The 27,180-nt window shown below is 38.4% G+C and overlaps 2 protein-coding genes across 6 annotated transcripts in view; one reads left to right on the top strand and one right to left on the bottom strand.

Moving 5' to 3' along the window:
* LOC133562077 (rap guanine nucleotide exchange factor 5-like) overlaps nucleotides 1-11,682 on the top strand; it is a 45,073-nt gene extending 33,391 nt beyond the window's left edge. For 3 of the 4 annotated variants that reach the window (XM_061915915.1, XM_061915918.1, XM_061915917.1), the window contains 6 exons: nucleotides 9,034-9,124; nucleotides 9,202-9,267; nucleotides 9,392-9,479; nucleotides 9,573-9,637; nucleotides 9,710-9,764; nucleotides 9,840-11,682. In XM_061915915.1, the coding sequence (XP_061771899.1) occupies nucleotides 9,034-9,124; nucleotides 9,202-9,267; nucleotides 9,392-9,479; nucleotides 9,573-9,637; nucleotides 9,710-9,764; nucleotides 9,840-9,958 (484 nt within the window). In that variant the 3' untranslated portion in view covers nucleotides 9,959-11,682. The remainder of the gene's footprint in view (nucleotides 1-9,033; nucleotides 9,125-9,201; nucleotides 9,268-9,391; nucleotides 9,480-9,572; nucleotides 9,638-9,709; nucleotides 9,765-9,839) is intronic. The other variant, XM_061915916.1, reaches the window with a different exon arrangement.
* A 1,733-nt stretch (nucleotides 11,683-13,415) lies between these two features.
* The window catches only part of si:dkey-233k19.3 (dynein axonemal heavy chain 11), a 93,826-nt gene continuing 80,061 nt past the window's right edge, over nucleotides 13,416-27,180 (bottom strand). Inside the window, exons 68-82 of one of the 2 annotated variants that reach the window (XM_061915914.1) lie at nucleotides 26,896-27,036; nucleotides 26,523-26,693; nucleotides 26,007-26,129; nucleotides 23,880-24,073; nucleotides 23,663-23,811; nucleotides 23,454-23,581; nucleotides 22,924-23,151; nucleotides 22,648-22,839; nucleotides 21,851-21,979; nucleotides 21,306-21,548; nucleotides 21,054-21,236; nucleotides 20,858-20,973; nucleotides 15,173-15,285; nucleotides 14,928-15,068; nucleotides 13,416-14,834 (exon numbers count right to left, since the gene is read on the bottom strand). In XM_061915914.1, coding sequence (XP_061771898.1) covers nucleotides 14,587-14,834; nucleotides 14,928-15,068; nucleotides 15,173-15,285; nucleotides 20,858-20,973; nucleotides 21,054-21,236; nucleotides 21,306-21,548; nucleotides 21,851-21,979; nucleotides 22,648-22,839; nucleotides 22,924-23,151; nucleotides 23,454-23,581; nucleotides 23,663-23,811; nucleotides 23,880-24,073; nucleotides 26,007-26,129; nucleotides 26,523-26,693; nucleotides 26,896-27,036 — 2,499 coding nt within the window. In that variant the 3' untranslated portion in view covers nucleotides 13,416-14,586. Of the gene's footprint in view, nucleotides 14,835-14,927; nucleotides 15,069-15,172; nucleotides 15,286-20,857; nucleotides 20,974-21,053; nucleotides 21,237-21,305; nucleotides 21,549-21,850; nucleotides 21,980-22,647; nucleotides 22,840-22,923; nucleotides 23,152-23,453; nucleotides 23,582-23,662; nucleotides 23,812-23,879; nucleotides 24,074-26,006; nucleotides 26,130-26,522; nucleotides 26,694-26,895; nucleotides 27,037-27,180 lie in introns of those variants that run through there. The other variant, XR_009808833.1, reaches the window with a different exon arrangement.

The raw sequence follows: 27,180 nt of genomic DNA, 5'->3' as shown, positions 1-27,180 counted from the left end.
AGTAAAGAGGTTCAAAGAAAAACGAAATTGGAGCAGATCCCTAACGTGCATACACAATAATATAGTAATATCCCACCCATTTCCATCCATTTTCTACCGCTTATTCCCTTTTGGGGTCGCTGGCGCCTATCTCAGCTACAATCTGGTGGAAGGCGGAGTACACCCTGGGCAAGTCGCCACCTCATTGCAGGGCCAACACATATAGACAGACAACATTCACACTCACATTCACAGACTAGGGCCAATTTAGTGTTGCCAATCAACCTATCCCCAGGTGCATGTCTTTGGAGGTGGGAGGAAGCCGGAGTACCTGGAGGGAACCCCCACATTCACGAGGAGGACATGCAAACTCCACACATAAAGATCCCGAGCCCGGGATTGAACCCAGGACTACTCTGGACCTTCGTATTGTGAGGCAGACGCACTAACCCCTCTTCCACCATGAAGCCAATATAGTAATATAAATAGTAAAAAAGATAAAAAAGAAGATATACATCCATATATATCTATACATCCACACACATGCATATATCCATACATATGCATATACACATACATAAATATATGTACACACACACACACACACATATTTCTACACATGTATATATAGACATACATATACATATGTATATATACATATATACGCATACATATATATAAATTACATATGAACATATACAAACCCCGTTTCCATATGAGTTGGGAAATTGTGTTACATGTAAATATAAACAGAATACAATTATTTGCAAATCCTTTTCAACCCATATTTAGTTGAATATGCTACAAAGACAACATATTTGATGTTCAAACTGATAAACATTTTTTTGTGTGCAAATAATCATTAACTTTAGAATTTGATGCCAGCAACACGTGACAAAGAAGTTGGGAAAGGTGGCAATAAATACTGATAAAGTTGAGGAATGCTCATCAAAAACTTATTTGGAACATCCCACAGGTGTGCAGGCTAATTGGGAACCGGTGGGTGACATGATTGGGTATAAAAACAGTTTACATGAAATGCTAAGTAATTCACAAACAAGGATGGGGCGAGCGTCACCAATTTGTAAGCAAATTGTTGAACAGTTTTAGAACAACATTTCTCAACGAGCTATTGCAAGGAATTTAGGGACTTTACCATCTACGGTCCGTAAAGTCATCAAAAGGTTCAGAAAATCTGGAGAAATCACTGCACGGAAGCGATGATATTACGGACCTTTGATCCCTCAGGCGATACTGCATCAAAAACCGACATCAGTGTGTAAAGGATATCACCACATGGGCTCAGGAACACTTCAGAAAACCACTGTCAGTAACTACAGTTGGTCGCTACATCTGTAAGTGCAAGTTAAAACTCTACTAATCAAAGCGAAAGCCATTTATCAACAACACACAGGAATGCCGCCGGCTTCTCTGGGCCCGAGCTCATCTAAAATGGACTGATGCAAAGTGGAAAAGTGTTCTGTGGTCTGACGAGTCCACAATTGCAAATTATATTTGGAAACTGTGGACGTGGTGTCCTCCGGAACATAGAGTAAAATAACCATCCGGATTGTTATAGGCGCAAAGTTCAAAAGTCAGCATCTGTGATGGTATGGGGGTGCATTAGTGCCCAAGGCATGGGTAACTTACACATCTGTGAAGGCACCATTAATGCTGAATGGTCCATACAGGTTTGGGAGCAACACATGTTGTCATCCAAGCAATGTTATCATGGACGCCACTGCTTATTTCAGCAAAACAATGCCTAGCCACGTGTTACGACAGCGTGGCTTCTTAGTAAAAGAGTGCAGGTACTTTCCTGGCCCGCCTGCAGTCCAGACATGTCTCCCATCCAAAATGTGTGGCGCATTATGAAGCGTAAAAAACGACAACAAGACCCCGGACTCTTGAAAAACTTAAGCTGTACATCAAGCAAGAATGGTAAAGAATTCCACATTCAAAGCTTTAACAATTAGTTTCCTCAGTTCCCAAACGTTTATTGAGTGTTGTTAAAAGAAAATGTGATGTAACACAGTGGTGAACATGCCCTTTCCCAACTACTTTGGTATGTGTTGCAGCCATGCAATTCTAAGTTAATTATTATTTGCAAAAAAAAAAAAGTTTATGAGTTTGAACATCAAATATCTTGTCATTGTAGTACTTTCGATTGAATATGGGTTGAAAAGGATTTGAAAATCATTGTATTCCGTTTATATTTACATCTAACACAATTTCTCAACTCATATGGAAACGGGGTTTGTACACTTACACACATACATGTACACATATATACATACATACATGTACACATTTACAAATATGTACACACACACACACACACATATATATATATATATATATATATATACACACATATAAAGAGACAGATGTGTAAGGTGATAGGTTATTGCACATTATTTTGTTTCACAGTCCAGTATTATTGCACTTTTTAAGAGGCCATTTGGGATATATTGCACAGGCCAACATTATTGCACATTATCGTCCGAAAAATAAAAATACGTGACACATGAGGACATGACTGACACATTGTGCTCACTCAGGGCCTGTTTAATGCCACATAATCCAAGACATACCACATCATGTGTCACCTATCCATTTAAAAAAAAAAAAAACATCTCATAGCAGTGCTTCTCAAACTCTTTTCACTAAGTACCACTTTAGAAAACACTTCTCCAGTACCACCATAATGACCAACATTAACATACCCCCGCAACCCCGAAGGGGACAAGCGGTAGGTAATGGATGGATGGAGTATATTCAATATTTCTGGCCACTGTAACATTACACACGGTTTGAACAGTAACACTTTGTTTGAATATTGTTAATATGTTACCGACGTCACGTCCGGCTCACGTCCCACCCAATAAATGCGCGTGGTGGTCAAGCTAGCTCTGTTTTCAATGGGTACGAGGCGTCATTTAGCCTTTCTCAAACAAATAATGCCCTATTCTTGTGTTGTTTTTGGCTGTACGAACCGTTCAGATTGCATAAAGGATAAACGTTTCTTCAGAGTTTCTCAAGAGGTAACCAAAAAGAGCATTATTTGTGGGAACGAAGACAAGAAAAGTAGGACACACCAAGGGAACAGTGTCAAAGAATGCATGGGTTTGCAGTGATCACTTTATTAAAGGTTTGTTTGCTATACTTTTAACAGTTATTATTTCCCATTTAAGTATTATTTTAATAATTTTTGTATTTTTAAACACGTTTGCGCGACTGTTTCGAAAAGCACCAACTTGGCGTGTCTAAATAAGAGTTCAGCTTTAATCAAAGGCAGCAATCATAAATGAAGTGTTCAGCATATCCACAATCTTGACATCTATAGTTATATTTTGATAAAGACGGGGAAAAGCATGTTTGTCATAAACGGCGCATGCAATAGCAACAAACATGGCGTCTTAGACGCCATGTTAAATCATATAATGCAACCTTACCCGAGCAAAAACAATGCAAAATTATTCGGGAGAGTCTTGATACCAATTTCCTTGATACAGCCACTCCCAAAGAAGTTGCAAACCTCCATGCTTTTCTAAGCTTTCATCTGTTTTGTTGTGTAGAATGGCATCTGGAGCACAATCGTTTGACATGTCTGCAAATGCGACTGACATAATCCTTGCTATACTTGACAAATTGTGTTTGATAAAGTATAGGGACGTATACCATTGCACAGTTAAATGTTTTGCTCTTTTAGCAGGAAGATTCAAGCTTCTTTTCTACTCAGATAGTTTGCGCGCTGCTTGCTGCTACAGCAATCTTAGCTTGGTCGACCACAACAGGTTTTCACTTCCAGGAAGAAAACACTTGTCGGAATACCAGCTATAGGACAATTTAACACAGTACTTTAGTCAAGCGATTCTTTGGCGTGCCACTAGATGGAGCCCGTGTACCACAGTTTGAGAATAATTTATCTAAAGCATACCACATCATGTGTCACATGTCCATCTATGTATGTAAGCAAATCTAAAGAATTTCACTCCATGTCTCACATGTCCATCAATTTATATAGGCACATAATTCATAATCCTCCCTAAGCATACCACATCATGTGTCACACGCCCATCTATTTATATAAAGAAACACACATTTCATAATCCATAGCATATCACATCATGTGCCACCTATCTCTCTTTTTATGTAAACAAACACACATCTCATAATCCAAAGCATACCACATTATGTGCCACCTATCCATTTTAGCAAATAAACATATCATAATCCAAAGCATATCACATCACGTATCACATGTTCATCTATAAGCAAACAAAGGTCATAATTCAAATAATACCACATCATGTGGCAGCTTTTTATGTAGTTATATAGGCAAACACATGTTACAACATGTCCTTTCATTTATGTAGGCAAACAAACAATTCATAATCCTCAAGATCCATAGCAGACCACACCATGTGTCACATGTCCAAGTATTTCTATAAGCAAACAAACATCTCATAAACCAAAGCATACCCCATTATGTGCAGACCATGCATCTATTCATATAACAAACACACTGTCGGAGGCACATGATGTGGTATTTGTTCTATGCACTTTAATATTGCAGTATGGTCCAGCACCCCTGGGACCCCAAAAAAGGGACAAGCGTTAGGAAATGGATGGATGGATGGATAGTGTTCCCTGTTAAAAGCTTTCACAAACAAAGTTGTGAATGCAACACAATTTGTATGTATTTACACTTTTTGTGTAAGCTCTGGTGTACAAGAGGTTTCCATTGTAGGGTAAGGTTCTTGAGTGTTACATAAATGTTAATGTTTGTGTGTAAACAAGAGTAAAAAGGTTCATGAGTTGTCATCTGAACTCTGTAGTTAAGTGTTAGACCTTTCAGAGAGCCCCAGGAAATGTCCAACACTTAAATACAGAGATCGGGTGACAACTCAAGAACCTCTTAACACCTAAACATGTAACATATAAATATTGCTATAAATTAAATCATAATTACCCAAATCATTTAAGTTAAAATAACTATAAATGGTACACTTAAATCCAAATTAATATTGTTTATTAAAACCAAAGTAATTCTGTCAATAAAATGAACAAAGTGTGATTACGTTCTAATTAATGCTGTTAAATAGTGGCAACTACACAAAGTTGTAGCCTTTACATAACAATTTCACTTCTGATATATGTGACCATAGAGATTACAGATAACAACCATGTTATGTTACACTTAATTGAGTTGTGTGGAAAAGATTGCCTTAACTTAAATTAACTTGAATTAACTTAATCAATTATATACAACGTTTTATTTCTTAGAGTGTTCATTTAAGCAAACAAACATTTCATAATTCAAAGCATATCACATCATGTATCGCATGCCCATCAATTTATATAGGCAAACATCCACCCATCCATCCATGGGTTATATACTTGTACAGCGCTTTAACAGCATTTCCACATTCACCCATTCAGACACACACACATTCACACACTGATGGTGGGAGCTGCCATGCAAGGCGCTAACCACGGCCCATCTGGAGCAAGGGTGAAGTGTCTTGCTCAAGGACACAATGGACGTGACTAGGTTGGTAGAAGCTGGGGATCGAACCAGGAACCATCAGGTTGATGGCACGGCCCCTCTCCTAACTGCGCCACACTGTCCTTTTACCATCCATCCACCCACACATTTTCTACTGCTTGTCCCTCTCGGAACAAACTATTTATAATCCAAAGCATATACCCCATTATGTGCCACCTATATTCTTTTATTTATATAAACAAACGGACATCTCATAATCCAAAGAATGGTGCTAAAAAAGATTACCCTAAATATTTTCTAGATGCAAATATAACATTTGGCTGTATGAACAAAGTAGTTGAGTGATTTATTAACTACTTCGTAAATATTGGAACAAATCCGGAACAAAAAATTCCAAATGCTAATGATGGGTCAGTTAAGGATTTGAATGAGACCATAGACAGAAATCCCAACTCAATGTTTCCAAAGAATGTGACAAAAGAAAAAAGAATCCAAATTGTACAGAAATGTAAATCCAAGACTTCAACTGACTGTCACAGAATAGATATGGAAACGACAAAACAAGTTTTAGGAGACATTTCTGAACCTCTATCCTATAACAGCAACCTATTATTTCCAATGGGTACATTTCCAAATAAAATAAAAATAGCAAAAGTTTTACCGATTTACAAGGTTGTTGACAAACACCAGTTTAAAAATTAAGGACCTTTTTCCTTACTGCCACAATTTTCTAAAATCTAGGAAAAACTGTTCATTCACAAAAAAGTGGAATGTTCGCGGAGAACCAATATGAATTCCGAGCTAATACTTTAACATAGATGGCATTACAATACAATGTGTACTATTTATTGCATTGGTAATTTACTCTAACAAAACTTTTGACACAATTAATCATAATCCCAAAAAGCGGTACAAGTTGGTTGGATGGATGAAACTTAATTAATAAATTAAAACAGTATGGCATCTGAGGGTTGGTATTTAACTGGATAAGAGGCTACTTAACCAACAGAAAGCAATACGTGAAGCTAAGTGAAAATACGAAGGATCAATACTGGGACCAAAATGGTTAAAAAAAAACTGTGTATTGCTGTATGCGTGTCTATGTGTGTGTGCACGTGCGTATCCTATTGACAACATATTGGTTATTACTAGGGCTGTGAATCTTTGGGTGTCCCATGTTTCGATTCAATATCGATTCTTGGGGTCAAGATTCAATAATATATCGATTTTTTTCGATTCGATTCTCGATTCAAAAACGATATTTTTCCGATTCAAAACGATTCTCTATTCATTCAATACATACTGTAGGATTTCAGCAGGATCTACCCCAGTCTGCTGACATGCAAGCAGAGTAGTGGATTTAAAAAAAAAAAAGCTTTAATAATTGTAAAGGACAATGTTTTATCAACTGATTGCAATAGTGTAAATTTGTTTTAACTATTAAACAAACCAAAAATATGACTTATTTAATCTTTGTGAACATATTGGAGACAGTGTGTTGTCAAGCTTATGAGATGCGATGCAAGTGTAAGCCACTGTGACACTTTATTTTTTATTTTTATGGATGTCTAATGATAATGTCAATGAGGGATTTTTAATCACTGCTATGCTGAAATTATAACTAATATTGAAACTGTTGTTGATAATATTCACTGTTGTTTCAATACTTTTGGTTTGGTCTGTGTCGTGTTTGTGTCCTCCCAATTGCTCTGTTTATTGCAGTTCTGAGTGTTGCTTGGCCAGGTTTGGTTTTGAAATAGGATTGCATTGTTATGGTATTGCTGTGTAGTGGTTTGTTGGATTGATAAAAAACAAAAAAATAAAAAATAAAATAAAATAAAATTAAAAATTAAAAATCGATTTAAAAAAAGTGAGAATCGATTCTGAATCGCACAACGTAAACGATTCAATTCGTATTCAAATCGATTTTTTCCCACACCCGTAGTTATTACCCTAAAAAATATGACTTTACTGCAGTTTGTACTGTATTTTTACATCTATGGCAAACTTCCCTTTTCAATTTGGAATTAAATTATTATGCAAACTAAAAGCATTGCGATCGCAAACTACTTGTAAAAATAGCAGTGTAAATGTGATAGTTGTAATAGATAATAAAAAACAACTGAAGTTAGTGTAGAGATTTCAATATCAAATTGATTTAGATGCTTATTTAATTACATTACACATATTTAATATCTATATGAGTACAAGTACTTCATGTATGTAATATATATGTACACAATTGTGTGTAGGCTATATACAGATTATGTGTGTATAAATATTGTTACTTTACATGCTGTCAGCTTTTGGCCACAGGCCTTTTTTTTTCTTTTTTTTTTAGCCCAAGTCAGCCCCAACTCAAAATACTTGGACTCCCTTGCTTTAGCATATCAGTATGTGGAATAATTTGGGGAAAAGATTGAGCAAAGAAGTCAAACAATTTACTAAATTGATCCAATTTAAGAGGCTGTTCAAACTACAACTTTTCACAAAGTACAAGGAAGAAGAAATTTGATGTCTTGAACTTTGTTGAAAACAAGATATTTCTCATCTAAATACGTTAATCATAACTGACTTGACGACACAAAGAAACAAATAAGTGAACATACGATGTTGGTAAGTGCTCTCAAATGGAAAAAAAGTAGGATTAAATACAATTTGCTTCTTCCTACTGCTTTTTGGAAATGATGTAAAGAGAAATGATATGTAAATTATATGATGTATCATATTTTAAGTATATTCATGTTCAAAATAAATTCAACTCAAAAAAGTAAAACTATAATACCACATCATGCGCTACTCCTGAAGTAATCAATAAAGTACTATCTATCTATCTATCTATCTATCCATATCTATCTATCAGTGCATCTAGCTATAAAGGCAAACAACATCTCGCAATCAAAAACAAACCACATGCACGTTTTACCTATCCATCTATTTACATAAGCAAACAATTTATAAACCAAAGCATACAACATCGTGTATCACATGCGTATATATCTATATAGACAAACAATTAATTTTCCAAAGCATACCACATCATGTGCCACCTTTTCAACTATTTATATAAGCAAACACACATCTCATAATCCAAATAATACCACATCATGTGTCACATGTCCGTCTATCTGTGTAAACAAACATACTGTACCTATCCATCCATTGGAACAAAGCATAACAAGACATGTTCCACCAATCTGTCCATCTAAGCAAAGGAATAGTTAATGATCCAAAGAATACCGCATCACATGCCATTTATCTGCAGCACATTTCAAAAGTGTAAGTTGTCCCTCCCCTTGCCAAATGGATTCTGGAGGACTTACAGCAGCTTTAGAAAAATACCTTAAAAACAACTGAAATATATAGTTAATTGAGAGAAGATCACAGTAACACACTCTAAGAACCAATGTAGGGACAAGCGGTTGAAAATTGATGGAGGGATGTAGTATAAGGATGCTGTCCCCTTCTAGTGGCATAGCAATGAACTGCATCCTTTCATGTTGAACTGCAACAAGTGACAACACTGCATGTTTGTCTGGCAGCTGCAAGGCACAGAGGAACCTCCACTGTTTCTTTGCTCTCATAATGGGCCTGAACACTGCAGCTGTCAGCCGCCTCACTCAGACGTGGGAGGTAATTACATCTATTCTAATAATTGTGTATTTTTTTTATTAGTAATTTATTTTCTTATTACGTATTTGTTACTGCAGAAAATTCCTGGAAAATTCAAGAAGCTGTTTTCAGAGCTGGAGACCATCACGGTACTCTATATTAATGTATGGTTTTTTTTAAAGGCAAATGAAACATTTAATTTAATATCAATGCTTCTGCAATTCAACAAATGCATATTTTTAAGTCGTTTTTGTTGAGAATCCCATCACATTTGCTTTCTTTTCACAGGATCCCTCTCATAACCATAAGGCCTATAGGGACACCTTCAAGAAGATGAAGGCACCAAAGATCCCCTTTCTTCCTCTGCTGCTCAAAGGTACAGTATTCTCACTCTTCTGATGCTTCAGGAACACGGAACACAAACATGAAACACCTAGAAACTAAAGATCTTTTGTTTTTTTTCTTCCAGATATCACTTTCATTCATGAAGGCAACAAGACCTTTCATGATAATTTGGTTAATTTTGAAAAACTGGTAAGTCACAGAAAAGACAAGCTGCTGCATTTAAAATACAAAGAATACTAAATAAAGTGCTTATCCCTGCAGCACATGATAGCAAATACGGTCCGTGTCATCAGGCTGTGTCAGAAAGATCACTTGGGTCAGTATTGCGACTGTGCCCAGGAAGATAAAGTGTGTTTCTGCAAAGTGATTCATTATTGAATGTTCTCTACAGGGAACAGCATCACCCAGAAGAGCAGCACAGACGTGCGTGCTTACATGAATTACCTTCATATCATCGACAATCAGCAGACCCTGTTTGAACTCTCACAGAGGCTGGAGCCTCGTACTTGAGAGGAAAGAGGTCTTACTGTAGCTTTTCCAACAACTCAGGGCCACAAGGTTTTGCACCTGGACAATTACCAGAGGGAACTGATCAATCAGGATTCTCTTATCTATGTGACGTGTTTAAACTAAAAAGAGAAATGGCAGCATTGTTTTGTTACAACCTATATTTTTGTAAAGGTTTACCACTGTACCACTGATCCAGATATGTTAATAGTGTTTTGCTGGATTTATCATCCAAATGGTTGCCTGTATAACACATAGGCGAGGTATACACTGCTGCTGTTGTACATATGTCCAGCAGATGGTGGCGTTTAGCATGCATTATTGTTCCAGTTAGTCCATTCTAGGGTGGTTTAGTGTAAACTGCCTGGATTTACCCTCTTCCTACTGCTCTTGGAATGGAAACAGGGTCCACAGATTGAGAGTTAAGAATACGATCCAACGAGCTAAAAGCCCAAACTGTGAGCTCATAGTCCAGAGTGACGCTTCAGGGAATAAGGTTTACCAACATACTCTCACACAGCTGCACCAACTTCATTACACAAGCATGCTCTGGACCGAGAGTGTACAGGTCAAGAGACAATGTGAACACAACATTAAACATGAAAAGGAAGAAAGCTATTCTTTTCACTGATCACTTTTAGTCTCCGGTTAGATTTGCAGCCAATTATTATATAGCACAACAATTCATTAAGAAGACAACCGCTAGATGGTAACCTTAAATTTAACCAAATACTATTTTAATAAATACATGATTTGAGTTAAGCATAATCCCTCCTGCTGTTTTAAATTAGTATACAATTAAAGTATCTTTTCTTAGTGTTTATTGTGGCACAACGACTGCATTACAATAGATAATGTTTGACACAAACATAGGATTCATTGTGGGTAAAAGGTCAAGTAAAAACATAATTCACATTCAAATAAATGCTGCAGACAATCAAAATAATGTAGCAGCAAGACACACTCGATCATTTTATATCGTATGTTCAAAATTCTTTGCAATCCATTTTTCTGCCCGTATAAAATCAGACTATGTAGCTTTATATAAACTTTCCTGACAGAAAACAAAGTAGGTCAGCGCCAGTAAGCCTCTGGATCTATATTGGAGTATGTGGTAAAATGGTTTTATTTAAGTAAGGGACAGATAATGTGAAGTTACAAAAAATACAATAGAAACACTTTCCTAATTTATGATTTAAAGTTGTTGACTAAATCTAGATCATCTTAGGTAAGATGCAAGCGTGATAGAGTAGAATGGGTATTACATTTATTTGTATAGTTTTTTTATCATGACAATGGGAGAAACTCTGAGTCTGCAATCAAGGGGATTTGTGCAAATGCTAGATACAATTATTCCAGAATATTTTTTTTCTATGGTCTCCACTTATACAACTTATGATTTTGTGAGCACTGCTTTGGTTGGCGTGACATGGTAAACCGTGGATTCACCCAGTAAACACCTAATAAAATATTTTCAATCAAAGTGAGCTGTTTACTGTCAAAAAATACTTTTGCATTATGGTTTTATCATGTCATATTATGTGCTGTATAACAATAATTTTTGGGGGGTCATGCAAAACCTTACTTTAGAAATCTATTTAACTCTTAGATGACCCAGTGGAGTCAGAAATAACCCCACTGGTTGCTATTCTTCAAAATATTTATAATGAAAAGTTGTAATATATTCATATTCCAAGAATTTCTCATAAAACCTGTTTGTGACATGATGGTGTTTGCATTTGTATCTATTTTTTCGTTGATTTCAAGAAATTGCAGCTTTTGTATCACAACCCCACTCTTTCACAAGTGGGGTCAAAAATGACCCAAAGCAGTTCCAATGGAACCTTTCCTAAATCTTTGATTCCTAGCAACTCTGACTCTCCAACTTACACATCTGATGTCCTCTCTCACATCTGAGGCAATTGGCCATCAAACTGGCAGGAGATAAATGTGACTAGCTGTGTTTGGTGGCCATGTTGGCTAGAGAGTCACGTGACTAGTTGTGTTTGGCGGCCATGTTGGCGGGAGAGTCAGGTGACTAGCTGTGTTTAATGGCCAAGTTGGCAGGGGAAGCAGCAGATAAAATACATTTACCATGTTAGCTTCCGACAACCTGTGTTACCACATATTTGATTCACACCAATATTATTAAAAAATACAACACAAAACTTATGGTTTAAAAATAACCAACTTGGATAATGCATCTGCCATGAATTTGACATCTATAAGGAAAAATTCCCAGATTTTACAGTATTTGGAATTAACTCATTAGCTTTATGTCGTTCTACAGTCTTAAATGCATCATATATTAATTACGCTTTCCTGGGTGGTGAGACTGCTGACATCAGATGCATAAGTGGGACAGTATTGACAGTCAAAGTTGCATCAGCTGTGAGAGATGTAAGCGGGACAGTCAGAGTTGCTAAGAATTATAAGTTCATAAAAGAGTCAATAGGAACTGCTTGGGGTCAAATATTAACTTTATTGTAAAAGCAAATAAGTTTACCTACCGCTTTGATGATGGACCACTTGACTTGAGCTTCAAGGCTGCAAAACAGAATGGTGTTCTAAAAGACAAAAAATTACATTTGAGTTTTTAGATATACTGTATGCTGAATGAGGTACTTACAATCTAATAAGATCCAATAGAGCTACAACAAAGATAACAATACTCATGTTAGAGGTATTAATTCAAAAATATGTAATTTACAAATTAGGGTTGTGAATTTTTGGGCACCTCACAATTTGAGCCGATTTAAAACAGGTTAGAGGTTAGAAAAGCTCCTAGTGGTTGCTGAAGATGGCCTAAAAATGTTTTCTAAAATGGATTCTTAATCGATTTTCAAAAAGGATGAGTCAATTTAGATTCGGAATGAGTAATAATGGATATGAATAATTTTTTTGTGCACCCCTAATACAAATGTACTTTATGTTACATGTACAAAGGGTGTTTCTATCATTTTGGTCCACGACAGGGGAAACAAATATATAAACAGCGGTACAGTTAAATTAAAACTCCTCTGACAATCAAACATGAGCAGTATTACCTTTTTAATACAAGTATTGTACTGGATCTCATTATGTTATTACAGTATGTGTGTACATTATTACATTCAACTGCAATCAGCACTGTGTTTTACTGACTTTAACCAGGTGTCCTTCTTGGCCTTTTAACATGGCTGCCTACAGCACGACCCCCGCTGAGCCGGGGACCAGCGTACCCTGCCATTTCCTCTTAAATCCGGCGGGAACGTTATCATTTCCCTGTCACCAAATGACTGGCTAGTTGCTTCGTGGCGCTAATAAGAGGACGAGAGGGCGAATGAAGAGACAACGGGAAGACAGGTTCCTCATTCCCTGTGTGTGATACAAAACACAGTCAATCCTTCATCCTGCATTTGTACAGCCAGAGGGGATACAAGAGAGTTTAGCAGAAACACAGCCGTTATTAGTGTTTGGTGGGTAAAAAAAACAATCATTTGCGATATCATTTTTATTACAATATTAGAATACTGCTTCTTTAATACATGTGCATGATTATAGCCTTTCTTTTGCAGATTTTAGTTTTAACTTACAAAAAGAAATCCTTTTGAAAAGGGGCTGTAATTGTTCTTTAAGGTTATTTTGTTTGTGCGGCAATAGATAATAGATGTGTAATCTGATGTTTTGCTGTCTCATAGAAAGCTATCAATGCCTTTGAATAGGTTTCCTCAGCAGGCCCGGTCGAATGAATCACGTTGGTCTGTTAGTATTCTGCCGAAGCCGTACAAAAGGTCAATGTCAAATGCACCTCATTTAAAAGTCAATAGCAACCATGCACATCATCTCCTGGGAATTCAAGCCGGGAATTCTCCAGACAGCATTGTGTATCATTCAGTTAGCAGAGGGCAGCCAGCGATCTTTTTTTAATCTTGACCTTCCAATAAAATATGCTCCCTATCCGGAATTACACGGTGGAAAATGGAGACATAAGCTCTCTACAAATCATGGCCAGATAGAATCATCCCAAGGGAGATGTTCAACAGTGTCTGGTCCACCAATTTAACATGTAGCCTGTTCTCACTTATTTTTGTTCCTCAAACATGTTTACAAATACTGGATAATCAAAAAAAAAAAACATGTCTAATAACAAATGATGACTTGTCCAGGGTGTATCCTACTTTCCGCTGGAGTGCAGCTGGGATAGGCTCCAGCTCTTCCCCCCCCTCCCTCCCCCACGACCTGAGGGACAAGCAGTAGAAAAGAGATGGATGGATGGATGGATGTTTTCTTTCATTACAAAATGGAAACAAAAATATGAACATAATTTAAACGACAAAAATTTAAGCAAACAAAACATTGTACTGTAAGTGTCAGTATGTAAATGATAAGGTATGAATGAATTATTAAATATGGAGAAGGACAGGATTTTAAAAAAGCTCTGCTTCTTCCTATTTGATGTTGAACTGTACAAATGTAACCATATGATGTTCCTTAATGTAATTTGTTAAGCATGTCTGAAACAAATAAACCATTATATACTGTGTACATAAAAGTTGACTTAAGTGAATACTGCTGGAACAAATTGTTTGGCCGGCAAACTGCTTACATAATACTGTAGCCACAAAATACTTGTCAAATGCTAAAATGTGTCACACTGAAAGCAGCAGAGCCACGCCACCTAAAATCCACTTAGCAGGAGGCTGTTTGCTTCTGAGGTAAAACGTCCAAACATACGTGGAACCGCGCCGTTTTGTGCGGTATAAAGGACATTCATAAGTGTTCTTGAGCTCCTGTTCCTCTGATGGCACCGCTCGGACATACACCACTGGAATGGGAGGAGTCAGATCCCTCAAAACAGCCTCAGCGATCACTCCCGAGTTAGTATCCCAACGTGCTCCTGAGGTGACATGGGACATGTGTGTCGAGTCTGATTGGCATCAGTATCAGTTATGTGTTGTGATTCAGTGAGGATGTTTTATTGATTTCTGACCTTCCATGAAGAGGCCATGAATGTAGGCCCCCTCACGTGGTGGATGGCCAAAGTCCTCCTTTGTCTTCTTTGTCATGTCTGCAGTCAACGTCATCTTGTCCAGGGGCCACTGATTCTTACGAGATATGCTCTGCAGGATAGCTGTGAAAAATCAACATTTTTAGTAAATGTGACGTAAAGGTGCATGAATGACAATATAGTGTCAGTCATGTAGTGTCTTTATCTGACTGATTTTGAGACCTCACCAGTAAGAAAAGACTGCGGGTTGAAGAGGCCTGAGAGCCAAATGACTGCAGGTAAAACAAAGTCCTGCATCCAGCTGTCCAGCTCACGACAACTACACTTGATATCAGTGAACCTAAAAACAAATGATGTAACAACATTATTAAATCCATCCTTCCATCCATTTTCTACCACTTGTCCCATTTGGGGTCGCTGGAGCCTATCTCAGCTGCATTCGGGCGGAAAGCGGGGTACACCCTGGACCGGTCGCCACCTGATCGCAGCATTATTAAATCATATTAGGAATACGGCTGATGCTGAAAACTAGAATACTGTGCACAGCTGTTATAGTAGTACAGGTTGTCTTGTCCTAAATAAGTCAACAAACAGCAATTGTCTGAATAGCTGGCAACAAAAGTAAGTAGACTTTTTAGTCAACATGTACAAATTATGTCCTTGTTTGAATGCGTAGTGTGAGCGTCTAGTGCAGTAGAAGTAGAGAGATGTCTGTAGATAGTGCATGTTGCTTTCTGCTTGCTACTCTCTGCTTACAGTTACCGCCGCCAGCTAGCCCCCCTCAGGGGGTGAAAAGAGGAGCCGAGTGCGTAAGTCTCCTCCTGCTGGTACAAAGCCTCTCCACCACCAAGACTCCTTCAGTTCCTCCTCGTGGCCCCACACGGATAAGGGTCTTTGCAGACCCCGAACTAAAGTGAAGGGGATCTCGGAGCAGCAGTGCGCCCCAGAGATATGGCGTATAGGCCCACCATTGTGTGGAACACACCCTGACGCCCGTCAACCCTGCCCCAACTATGGGTAAATAGCCCCATTGCCTTGTGGGTCAGCTTATTTAGGCAAAGGCTAAGGGAGCACACCCTAACAGAAAAGCAATGTGCTGGTGGTGCGCAATAGGCGGGCCTTGAAGGAATAAGGACCCGGCAACCTTCTGCAGTCATGGCGAGGGACTGGTGATCATGGGCTCACCCATGCCACCGGGTTTACCGCATTGTGGCAAAGATAGTGCTACTGGAGAAAGCGCACCTCCTTTGGCACTGAAATATCTCCTTGCGCAGGTACCTGCTGCTTGCTTGCTCATGTCGTCATCGGACTCGATGGACAACCATAAGCAAATAAGCAAGTGTGACCACAATTGTTATAAAGCACTGCCTTGAAGGCCTACTAAAACCCACTACTACCGACCAAGCAGTCTGATAGTTTATATATCAATGATGAAATATTAACATTGCAACACATGCCAATACGGCCTTTTTAGTTTACTAAATTGCAATTTTAAATTTCCCAGGAGTTTCTTCTTGAAAACGTTGCGTAATGATGACGTGTACGCGTGACGTCATGGACTATTAGGAAGTATGAGTGCTGCATACACACACAGCTAAAAGTCGTCTGCTTTAACCGCATAATTACACAGTATATTGGAGATCTGTGTTGCTGAATCTTTTGCAATTTGTTCAATTAATATTGGAGAAGTCAAAGTAGAAAGATGGAGTTGGGAAGCTTTAGCCTTTAGCCACACAAACACATGGTGATTCCTTGTTTAAAATTCCCGGAGGTGAAACTTTACTATGGATCACAGCAGTCAAGCGAACATGGATCCCGACCGAATGTCAACCAGCAGGTTCTGGTGAGAAAATTGTGGTAAAAAGTCGCTTCTTACCAGAGATCAGCTGAGCTTGCGCCGTCCATAAAGCTGCCGTCGACTTCCCTGAGACACTGGCGTCAAGACACCCGTGGACACACACCTCTGACTATCAGGTACTGTTAAACTCACTAAAACACTAGCAACACTATAGAAAGACAAGGGATTTCCCAGAATTATCCTTGTAAATGTGTCTAAAAACATCTGAAATCCGTCCCAATGCAATCATTTTTTTTTTTAAACTTTTTTTTCTTTCTAGTCCGTCGCTATCAATATCCTCAAACGCAAGTCTTTCATCCTCGCTCAAATTAATGGGGAAATTGTCGTTTTCTCGGTCTGAATAGCTCTTATAAACAATGTGAGGATGTGAGGAGCCATCAACGGGTGACGTCATCGTCTGCGACTTCCGGTAAAGGCAAGGTTTTTCTGTTAGCGACCAAAAGTTGCGGACTTTATCGTGGATGTTCTCTACTAAATCCTTTCAGCAAAAATATGGCAATATCGCAAAATGATCAAGTATGACACATAGAATGGACCTGCTATCCTCGTTTAAATAAGAAAATCTCATTTCAGTAGGCCTTTAATCCTCTTAGGTATGGATTTCACCAGCACTGCACAGGTTGTTACAAGAAACCTTATCCCCTTTCCTATGATGACATCACAGAGCTGGTGGATGTTAGACACCTTGCACTCCTCCACTTTCTGCTTGAGAATGCTCCATATTGGGTTCAGGTCTATACCTTAATGGCCTGATTTACTTACATATGAATACCACATACTTAACAGGGTGTGCAAACTATAAAACTGTAAGTATTATTAGTGGGGGTGTGGCAGGTTATCTATGATAACAAGTGCAAAAATGGTGCAGACCGCCATCTTTAAAGGAGAATATTACATGTTCTACTGGCTGTGCCCAAGAAGAAACTCCACAATAATGGCATCATATTCTCAAATGGTCTAACCTGTGGTGTTTCATGTTTTGGAACATGCAGCACACACCACATTTAGTGGGGGATATATTATAGAAGTGCCATCAAATAACCTATTTTTAGAACGCCAAAGGTGCGCTATTGTGATGGTGTGTCTGGAATGATCCATGCATGAAAATACATGTTGCGAGACCTGTTTTCAAATATGATGTCTATTATTAGTCTTTTCTATTTTGTACCCACTTGGCACCCATTGCTGCCCCTTTCCAAGGTTTCTCCTTTTTTGCCATTTTGGGACTTTGGAGTTTTTGTTTGACCGTATGTGGGTTTCAGATCATGGGGTATCGTTGTAGTTTTTGCAGCCCTTTGAGGCACTTGTAATTAAGGGCTATATAAGTAAACTTTTTATTAAGTGATTGACCGAATATGCAAAATAATAATGCAAAAATAGAGCAGACGCCAATTTTTTTCTATCATCACGAATCCCCTATATGAGACAAGCGCACACAATTCTCTTGTTTATGCATTTTATAGAATATATGTAATGTAAAAAAACGGCACATTCGTTATAACATGTAATATATTTTGGTCATTTTAGCACTGCCAGAACATTTTTTGGTGCGCAATGATTTCACAAAGCGCATTCGCTATTTTCTTCAACAACTACTAATCATGATAGACTTCATGAGAGCCAATGATGACTACTTTAGGTCAAATAATGTTATAGAACCTTATATGATTGAGCTTAAATACTCTGTATGAAAAAAGAGCTGCAAGTTTTAGAAGTTTGGAAAGCAGATCATGCCATGGTGAAACACTAAAGCATCATGTAGCAGTAGTGCTAAGTGTTAACTACAAACATCCATCCATCCATTTTCTACCGCTTGTCCCATTTGGGGTCGCAGGGGGTGTTGGGGCCTATCTCCGCTGCATTCAGGCGGAAGGCGGTGTACACCCTGGACAAGTCGCCACCTCATCGCAGGGCCAACACAGATAGACAACATTCACAGAATAATAAAATAATTTCTTAATTCACAGAATAATAAAATAATTTCTTACTGTAAAATGTCTGCTCTCACTGGGATGTCGCCTAAAAATAAAGTTAAGATGATGAATTAATCCTCACTCCACAGGTAAATAAGCTGGGAGCAAACAATACTTTTTGTGGAAGAAAATTTAATTGATTGGTGTAGTTTTCTTGTGTTCCATGCATGTGAGGGGTAACGTTGGCCGTGGGTATTATTTAAACAGGAAGAAGAAAAACACATCCAATATGCACTCACATGCTGCCAATATCCAAGATGGGCCATGCACAAAGGAAAACAACAAACAAGGCAGAAAAAAGAAAGAAAGCCAAAACAAAAACAAGAAACCGACACAAGAAATGAAGATATGATAACATTACCATACATCATAGGAATAACAAAACCCATACAATGCACCATGAAAAACTTCAAAATAAACACAGCAGTAAAAGCATACAAAAACTATGGCAACAACTTGTAGACCCAAAAGATACGGTAACACAGGATAGGAAATGTGACGTCATATACGAAATCCCAAGCAAATCATGCAACAAAACATATAAGGAGACCGGTCGAACATTCAGCACCCAGAAACAAGAAAACAAACATGAAAGTGAGAAGGACACAGTTGCAAAGTTTACCAGAACACAAAAACAAACAGCAGAACAACAAATTGAAATAAAAGCTATTAATAGACCATTGCAGAAGGAAAAATCACCTCAGGGACTGTGACAAGGGAAAAGTCATATCATCAGAAACAAATAAATACAATAAATGGAACAAGGAGGCTATGGAATTAACGAAGCGGTGGGCCAAGACCATGAACAGGGACGAAGGGGTATAAATGCTTTTTCTATCGGCGAAGCCAGAACGGAGAATAGATATGGTTGGATTGGGAAACTTTATTGTGAAAGTTTTCTCAACCATGTCAGCTGTTTTTAGACACTTCAAACCAGAAAGCTACAACAGCTCTGACGAAGGCTGAAGTTTCAACTTTGTGTGAACACAAGAACTTTGCACCTGTCTATTTGAAAAGTTAAGATGAACGCAATCGAGTTGCATACTATGTAACCTCTGTAATCATGTAGAGGTTCAAGGTTAGCTCTAATAATAACAATATTGCTAATTTGTGATTAAAATGCAGGTCGCGGTATGTAAATGGAGTATTGTTGGCTGTTTTTGGATGTTTTTAGAGCTTTTTATAGCCGGAATAGATGAAAGAATGATAGCTACTTTGTTAGCCATCTAGTACTATTTTAAGCCGTATTTTACAATTTAGGATACACGAAAAAGAGAATAATGTGTATTATTGTCTCATATAGGGATTGTGAATGATCGGAAAATTGTGCAGTTCCCCATTCAGTCATCCAACAGGTTTGAAATTATAAAACGAAATTGCTAAATACGCGACATGTCTATTATTTTTTTGGTAGTCCAAATATGTTACACACATGTAGGATGGCGGATTCACTCATTCATCGGCTTTCTTTGCAGCGTGATCGCCTTCTTTCTCACAACCATCTGTGCATAACTGTGCCATTTTGTAAACATATTTCAAACATCCTCAATATAAACACAAAGCAGCAGCCACGAAACAGTTTTAGTCTTGATTAATCACATTGAGAACGCTGAATTATATTTGCAACTCCTCTTCCCATTATTGGTGGCATTCTGATAATCAGCATATATTCTGCATAAACATGAACACAGCCACAGTAAATGCAATGCACTTTCAATTTCTCTCACAATCTTCTGTGCACAATCTGAGTTGATAAGCGTCTTGCGCGTTATCAAGTTTGCAAGTGCTTTAGTCCACCCATTTGTTGGAACATAATTTTTACCCAATTGAACCAGCAATCATAAAGCTACCACCACCATGCTTGAGTGTTGGCATTAATTGCCAGCTATTTAAACAACAAAGGTTGTGTACAGAGTTATTTTTACTGGATAATAACTGTATACTCCTACTCAAGATCTACACTGATTACCAAGTTTAATTTCTATAGTATAATTCCTTGAGAAGGTATAATCTAATAAAAAAAGTTTTTTATAAGGTGAGGATTGTAAAAACTTTTGGTGCAGTAAAGGACCTGTATTTACCAGTGTGTAAGTGTTTTAGTAGAAGGGTAAGCCAGCCTGGCCCAGGAGTCTGGAACAGAGTCCTTGAACAAGGCCAACTGCAGGGTTTCCATACTGGAGGAGATGGTGAGTTCTCCCTGCAAACATGAACATAAACCCCAATGAATGATGCAGTGGACAAGACTGCTGACCAAGAAGACACTTCCAAAAAACAAACCTTCAGGCCAAGATCCAACTTGTTAAGAGACTTCCTCATTTCCTCTAGCAGGAGGTTCATGCGTTCACACTCCTGCAAACAAACTGAAATGTACGGGCTTCGCTCTGTTGCCTTCAACGTAATCTCTGCCATGTTGTACCGATCAGGAAGCTTGTCAAGAAGATCTTCAATGATGGACTTGACCTAAAAAAAACAACATTGTTTTGTGATGCATAGAAGTTTTTTTCTTTTTTTTAAAGTGCAAGTCTACACCTTCTCTTCTGTGTTTGAGACTTCCCCCTCTCCTCTGGAGGAGCCCTGGGGCTGCAGCTCCAGCAGAATCTTTAGGAGGTTGTTTGAGATGAGAGTTAGGCACTCCAGCTCTGCATTGGGATGAAGGCCGTACAAAATGGGACTCTCAGGTGGAAGGTGCTCATCAATATAAGTGTGGTATCCACTGTGGTCCATGAATGGAGGAGCCAGGAAGCCAGGACAAAGACAGAGCTCCCCTTCAAACTGTTAAGCAATTACTATATATGAATTACAGCTGGTGCACTTAATTGGTATTAAAGTTCACTGATGAAACTGACATCAACACAAAGTGAAGATACAAATATTGGTCACAAATAAAAATACAACTGCAGTTTAGCTTAGCATCCCAAGAGGGCACTCTTTCCCTTGTCAACAAATTCTTGTTTTGTACCTCTTAACATACTCTTCTCTGATCATTAAAACACTTGTGGTGTTAGTTCAAATGAATTTGTAGTGCAAAGATACGTATCATAGGTTGTTAAAAAATATGCCTGACATTAACTCACCATTTTAGGATTAATTAACTCTTGCAGGTAGGCCTTACACAGTCTTCTGTCCCAGTCATTAGTGATGTGTCCTCCATACATGATTTCCCCAAAGAGATAGCACAAATCCTCCCAAGGTACCTGCGTGGACTTTAGTCACATAAGTGTTATAATGGCGTTATGATGCACCCTTAAACACACTGATCTAATGTGTGTGTTGTGGGTGTGTGTGTGTCTGTGAGTGTGACACAGGAGTTTTCCCCTCAGCAGGGGATAATAATTTGAGGGTTAAGGACAGAGAAGAGAACCTGCGATTCATAACAAATTACAAAAGCTGGAGGTTCACAATCATTTGTACCTGTATTGTTTTGCAAATTGCTTCCTTCGTCAGCTCTAATTGCAGTGATCACTTATGTGGCGTTGTGAACTGTCACATTGGCTGCATGTAATTACATTTAGGACGATGCTTCATTGCTCTCCTAATGAATTCTCTGTATACGCACATACGGGTTACTGTTTGGTTAACATAATGAAGGACATTCGTTTTTGTTTTTTTGGAGGGCAGAACACCTTGGAGACATGATTGCTTCTGACCAGAGTAATAGGAGCTCTAAAAGAAACACATTAGGATTTGTGAGTAGAGCAGATCCACAAGAATGGATTTTGTGTCATCTTGAAATAAAGCTGAATTATAGGTTGCATGTTTATAGTAGAGTATCCATCAAAAAACTATTCACCAAATTAATTTAAATTACTGAACAAAAAGTTACTCCTCTCACATATAAAAACAACGTTAAATGAATGATTACGAATATTACCTTGGTGTTGTATTCCAAGTAGTTGAAGAGAACATTAGCTGAGATGGTGAGGTCCCCAGTGCTAAAAGGGTACTTATGGTTCCACCCTTGAGGGCCAAACTTTCGTCGCTCCGTGACACACGCGTGAAAGAAGCAGAGGGAGAACAACATGGAGTTGAATTCCTGTTCTCGTGAGCACATGTCCAGAGTGTCCTGGAACATGCAATTCGGATTAATCCCAGTTTTGCACGTGCAAAAACAGCTTTTTGGTACAAACTATAACGCATTTTAACGCACTTGACTGAAGTTGTTAAGGGCTGTATGAACACTAGCGTTCATGCCAGTGGGGGGTTCATTGGTGATTTTAATGGAGTTCTCCAGAATTCCTCTTGGGAGGACGTGCTGCTCTGGGCTCGGTGCGGGTTCTCCAGTGATGAAAACCCTGTAGCTAGGGTGACTGTCCACTGCCACTGTCTCCAGGAGCGCTTCTAGAGCCGGGAGCCATCGCGCTATCAAGTGCACGTTCTAGAAAGTCAAAAATGAAGTCAATACTAGGGAATTCTTTTTTTAGTTGAAAAAAATTAAAATCCTAAAAATGTCTTCCTTTGTTCTTAATTGGGAAAACAACCATCAGGGACTTGCTTGGCTGCCAGGTCCTCTTTTCAAAGGAAGGATTTATAGAGCTGATCTAGCCAATTATAGATTTTATTGAACCAAATTGAGTCTATTTCCCACTCGGGGAGTAGATAATATCATTAGGTGTATGGGCTGAAAGAACAAGGTTGTGTCGCTAAAATAGCCAGTGAGTGAATAGGAAATTTTCCTACCTGCAGAATGACCCAGTGTCCAAGTTTAGAGGAGTTCTTAAGTACCCTTTCAGCTACATCTTCCTGTCCCTGTCCCAATGAAACATTGTGAAAATTGCCCGAGTCAATTGAAAATCCCAGCATTAATCCTAAAATAAAAAAAAGGAATTTAGAATATCAAACAAAAAAGGGAAATAATACGTATTAGACACACATAAATAGAGTAATACCTAGTTTTTCTACGTCTTTAAGTGGATCAACACCTGGTGAGAGGATAAAGAACACAGGTGTTGATGGGCTGCTAGTCTCATACAACTTGTCAAAGTTGAGCCTGGAAGCCTCAACGTATTTGTCTCCCATGCTATCCTCCACAAAGTTCCTGCCAAGAAACACTGTTAAAGCGTACTGCCATACAACGCTTACAACAACAAATGATCATGTGTTCACCTTAAGGTGTGGGTCACCCTGTCAGGCCGCAGAGCTCTCAAGATGATAAGCTTCTGCATGCAACTTTTATTCTTCCAGTCCTGCGGAAGTCTTTCCTTCTCAGGACAACTGGATTCAACAATCTTTCTCCAGCGTTTATGTGAACTTTCTATGTCTCTGTCCAGTCCGTTAAAAGCCTCCATTGTAGAGATGGTCTATATTTAAAAGGCAGAAGAATGTAAGACAAACATTAAACTAAAAAGTTTATCTACAATATCAAACAAGTGAGCACATCCCTCACATTACAGCAACCACTTTATAATGTCCTCTCAAGGGACAGTATATAAAAGAAACATGGATATACTTAGAGTATGTACAGCTTAAAATTGATTTTCTTTCCTCTGAAAAAAATGACCACAGAGCCATATTGTCTAAAGAGCTGACAACACAAGTGAGTACAACAGACACAGTAAACAAACTGTGTCCTTTGTGTGAATATTTAGTGTGAGCACCATTGTCTTAATCCCCCTGAACATGGAATCCAACAAAGCTTCACAATTGTTTGCTAACATCCTCTTCTACACCTTCATGCCATAACATAGCTGATGGATGTTAGACATCTTGCAATCCACAAACTCCTTTCCTTTTGCTTGAGAATGGCCCACAGGTGGTCAATTGGGTTCAGGTTTGGAAAAGACATTGGCCAGTCAAGTCCCATTTAACTTCCTAAACAAGACATTTGTTTTCTTTGGGGTGTGTTTCGGCTTGTTATCATGTTGAAATCCCGCTATGTAACCCAGTTTCCCAAAGGATGGGATCATGCTCAGCTTCACAATGTTACTTGACATTTTGGAATTAATGATTTCCACAATGAACCGCATCTTCTCTGTGCAAATGTTCTGGCGAGATGCCCTTCCTGCATCTGTGCATGCATATGACACCAATGAATGGGGAAATGTAAGTACATTGAAAAAATATTTCACATGAGTACACTCTTTACCCTGCTATATTTTCTGTATTTTGGCATTTAATGTACATGAACACTTAAATGAGTGTTTTATTAGGTTGTTGTTTTTTTACTAGCAAACCAAAAGCACCACCAGCATGCCTTGCGGCACTTAATTTTTGACGTCTTCACATGAATCATAACCTAACAAATTGTTTGTTTATAGTGTGAGACATGCATATTAAGTGAAAAAAATACAAACAATGTGTTATTTAAGGCAGTGCTTCTCAATTATTTTCTGTTACGAACCCCCAGGAAGAAGAAAACATATTGCGCACATCCCCACACATTTTAACCTCATCAATATATAAAAAAAAAATTAAAACAGAAATAAATCTATATCAACTTACAACAACGAATACATTTATTGACATTGTTTTTTTAGTCTGTAACGTAAAAATATTTAAAGTACATCAATCTGTCTAAAATTTTAAAGAAATTAAATCCTTATTGAAACTGTAAACATTTTTTTAACAGCGTTGAACCATATGATATTCCATCCATCGATTTTCTAACGCTTGTTCCTTTTTGGACTTATCCCAATTTGATACTGACAAATAAAATACAATAAACTCAGTAAGTAATAAAAAAATGAAATTGATCAGCAACACTAACTCAGGAGCACAACATATAAAACACTTTAACCTACAAAACAAAAATTAATAAAACAATGTGCTGATTTTTTTCAATCAAAACGAGGAAGGCCGGATTAATGGAAACACTGAGCATGTTTTGTGGTGCACAGCTTTTCAAAGTGGGGTTTAAAGTATAATACTGCATGATACTGATAAAGCAAGTTCTCTCGGGTCACACATGTGCCCTAGCATCGCAACACATCCCTCCAAGGGGGCCCCGCCTCACTATTTGAGAAAAACTGATTTAAGGTAATGTGAAAGAGTCCTCCTATGCGCATTACTTTCTTTGGATTCATATGCATGCGAAAATGCAGGGGGTGCCAATGGGGAGCATGTCATGCAAGAACACCGGCAGTACCCATTCAGCATTAGACCATGATGCTACCACCATGCTTGAGTTTAGGCAAGTATTGCCAGCTATTAATACGATTTTAATAAGATGGCTGCTAAAATGAGAGAATTAACTTCTGTGCGAACCTACATCTGCACAGTCATAAAATACAGTACCTTAATGGCTCCCCAGGCTTGTGGTGAGAGGAAGGACACGGGGCTAACTTTGCTACTTTTCACCGAGAAACGCAGGAGAAAGTCAAACTCCTGTGCATCAATCAGGTTCCGCTTAAGCTGAATCTGTTGAGAAGAATGTTTTGCAATGATGTATTTCTGTCTTATGAATTATTTTTCAATGTTTTTTCAAAGTTAAACAAGTCTTCAACCAAGAAACTACTTCAGAATGTGAAATAGTGATGTGAAGGACAGCCTTCATAGCTACACACTTTCCTAGATGGAAAAATATGTAACCAGAATGACGGATAATTCCATTATGCCACAAGAACCAACCCCCTTGTCAGAATCAACTGTCTGAACAGCAGCTGGTGAGCGAGGTGTGAAAGGTAATCAATAGCAGCGTATGGTTCTGCTGACTGCTTTTAATTGAAGTTAATGTGAGGGCAGAAATATATTTTGATTTATAGGGATGACACAGGAGGAAATCAGCCTCTAAGGCGGCCCAAAGTCCCTCACCTGGAAGGCAGTGTGTGACAAGAAGGTTAACTTGTCTTTCTCAAACAGGCCCTGGCTTGTGTATAGGAATACACAATAGGTAATGGCCTCAGTGAGAGCTGCCACTCTACTGCTCACATGTTCCTCGCATATCACGGACTCCATTGCTTTGCTAAACACTGAGATAAAGCTCTGTAAGACAACAAAAACAGTGGTCAGCTACTGAGAAAATGCAAATGGAAATTTTATTGAAAGTTCAGTGTGCAAACTGTGGATTAATTGGTGTTCACTGATGGGGTTAATTGCAGGCAACAACAAATGATTCTAATTTTAAAAAATCACACGGATGAGTTACAGAAACTGGCACATGACTTCTGAGAAGTAGAGGCTATACCTTGAGAGAAAACTGGTACATGGGGTTAATCTTGTTGAGGTCATTGATGATGAAGAAGAGGAGTGATGCTCTCTCAGCAGCAGGGCGGTATATTTCCCGAGCCTCGTTGATCTTTGTCTCATTCTCACGGGCCTCCACCACCTGTGTGTTCCAAATGCACAGAATGAGCTATGAGGCTCTCAGTCATGCTCCAAAAGCTGCTCATTACACAAACTACAAATCACATATCATTTACAAGCGAGTTCAATAAACATCAGGTGTCAAAAAATGGGACGGACAATGACA

Source organism: Nerophis ophidion, linkage group LG11, assembly GCF_033978795.1.
Source record: "Nerophis ophidion isolate RoL-2023_Sa linkage group LG11, RoL_Noph_v1.0, whole genome shotgun sequence".
NCBI classification, from domain to species: domain Eukaryota; kingdom Metazoa; phylum Chordata; class Actinopteri; order Syngnathiformes; family Syngnathidae; genus Nerophis; species Nerophis ophidion.
The sequence above is the reverse complement of the archived record's forward strand: the minus strand, read 5'-3'. Positions and strand labels throughout refer to the sequence as shown.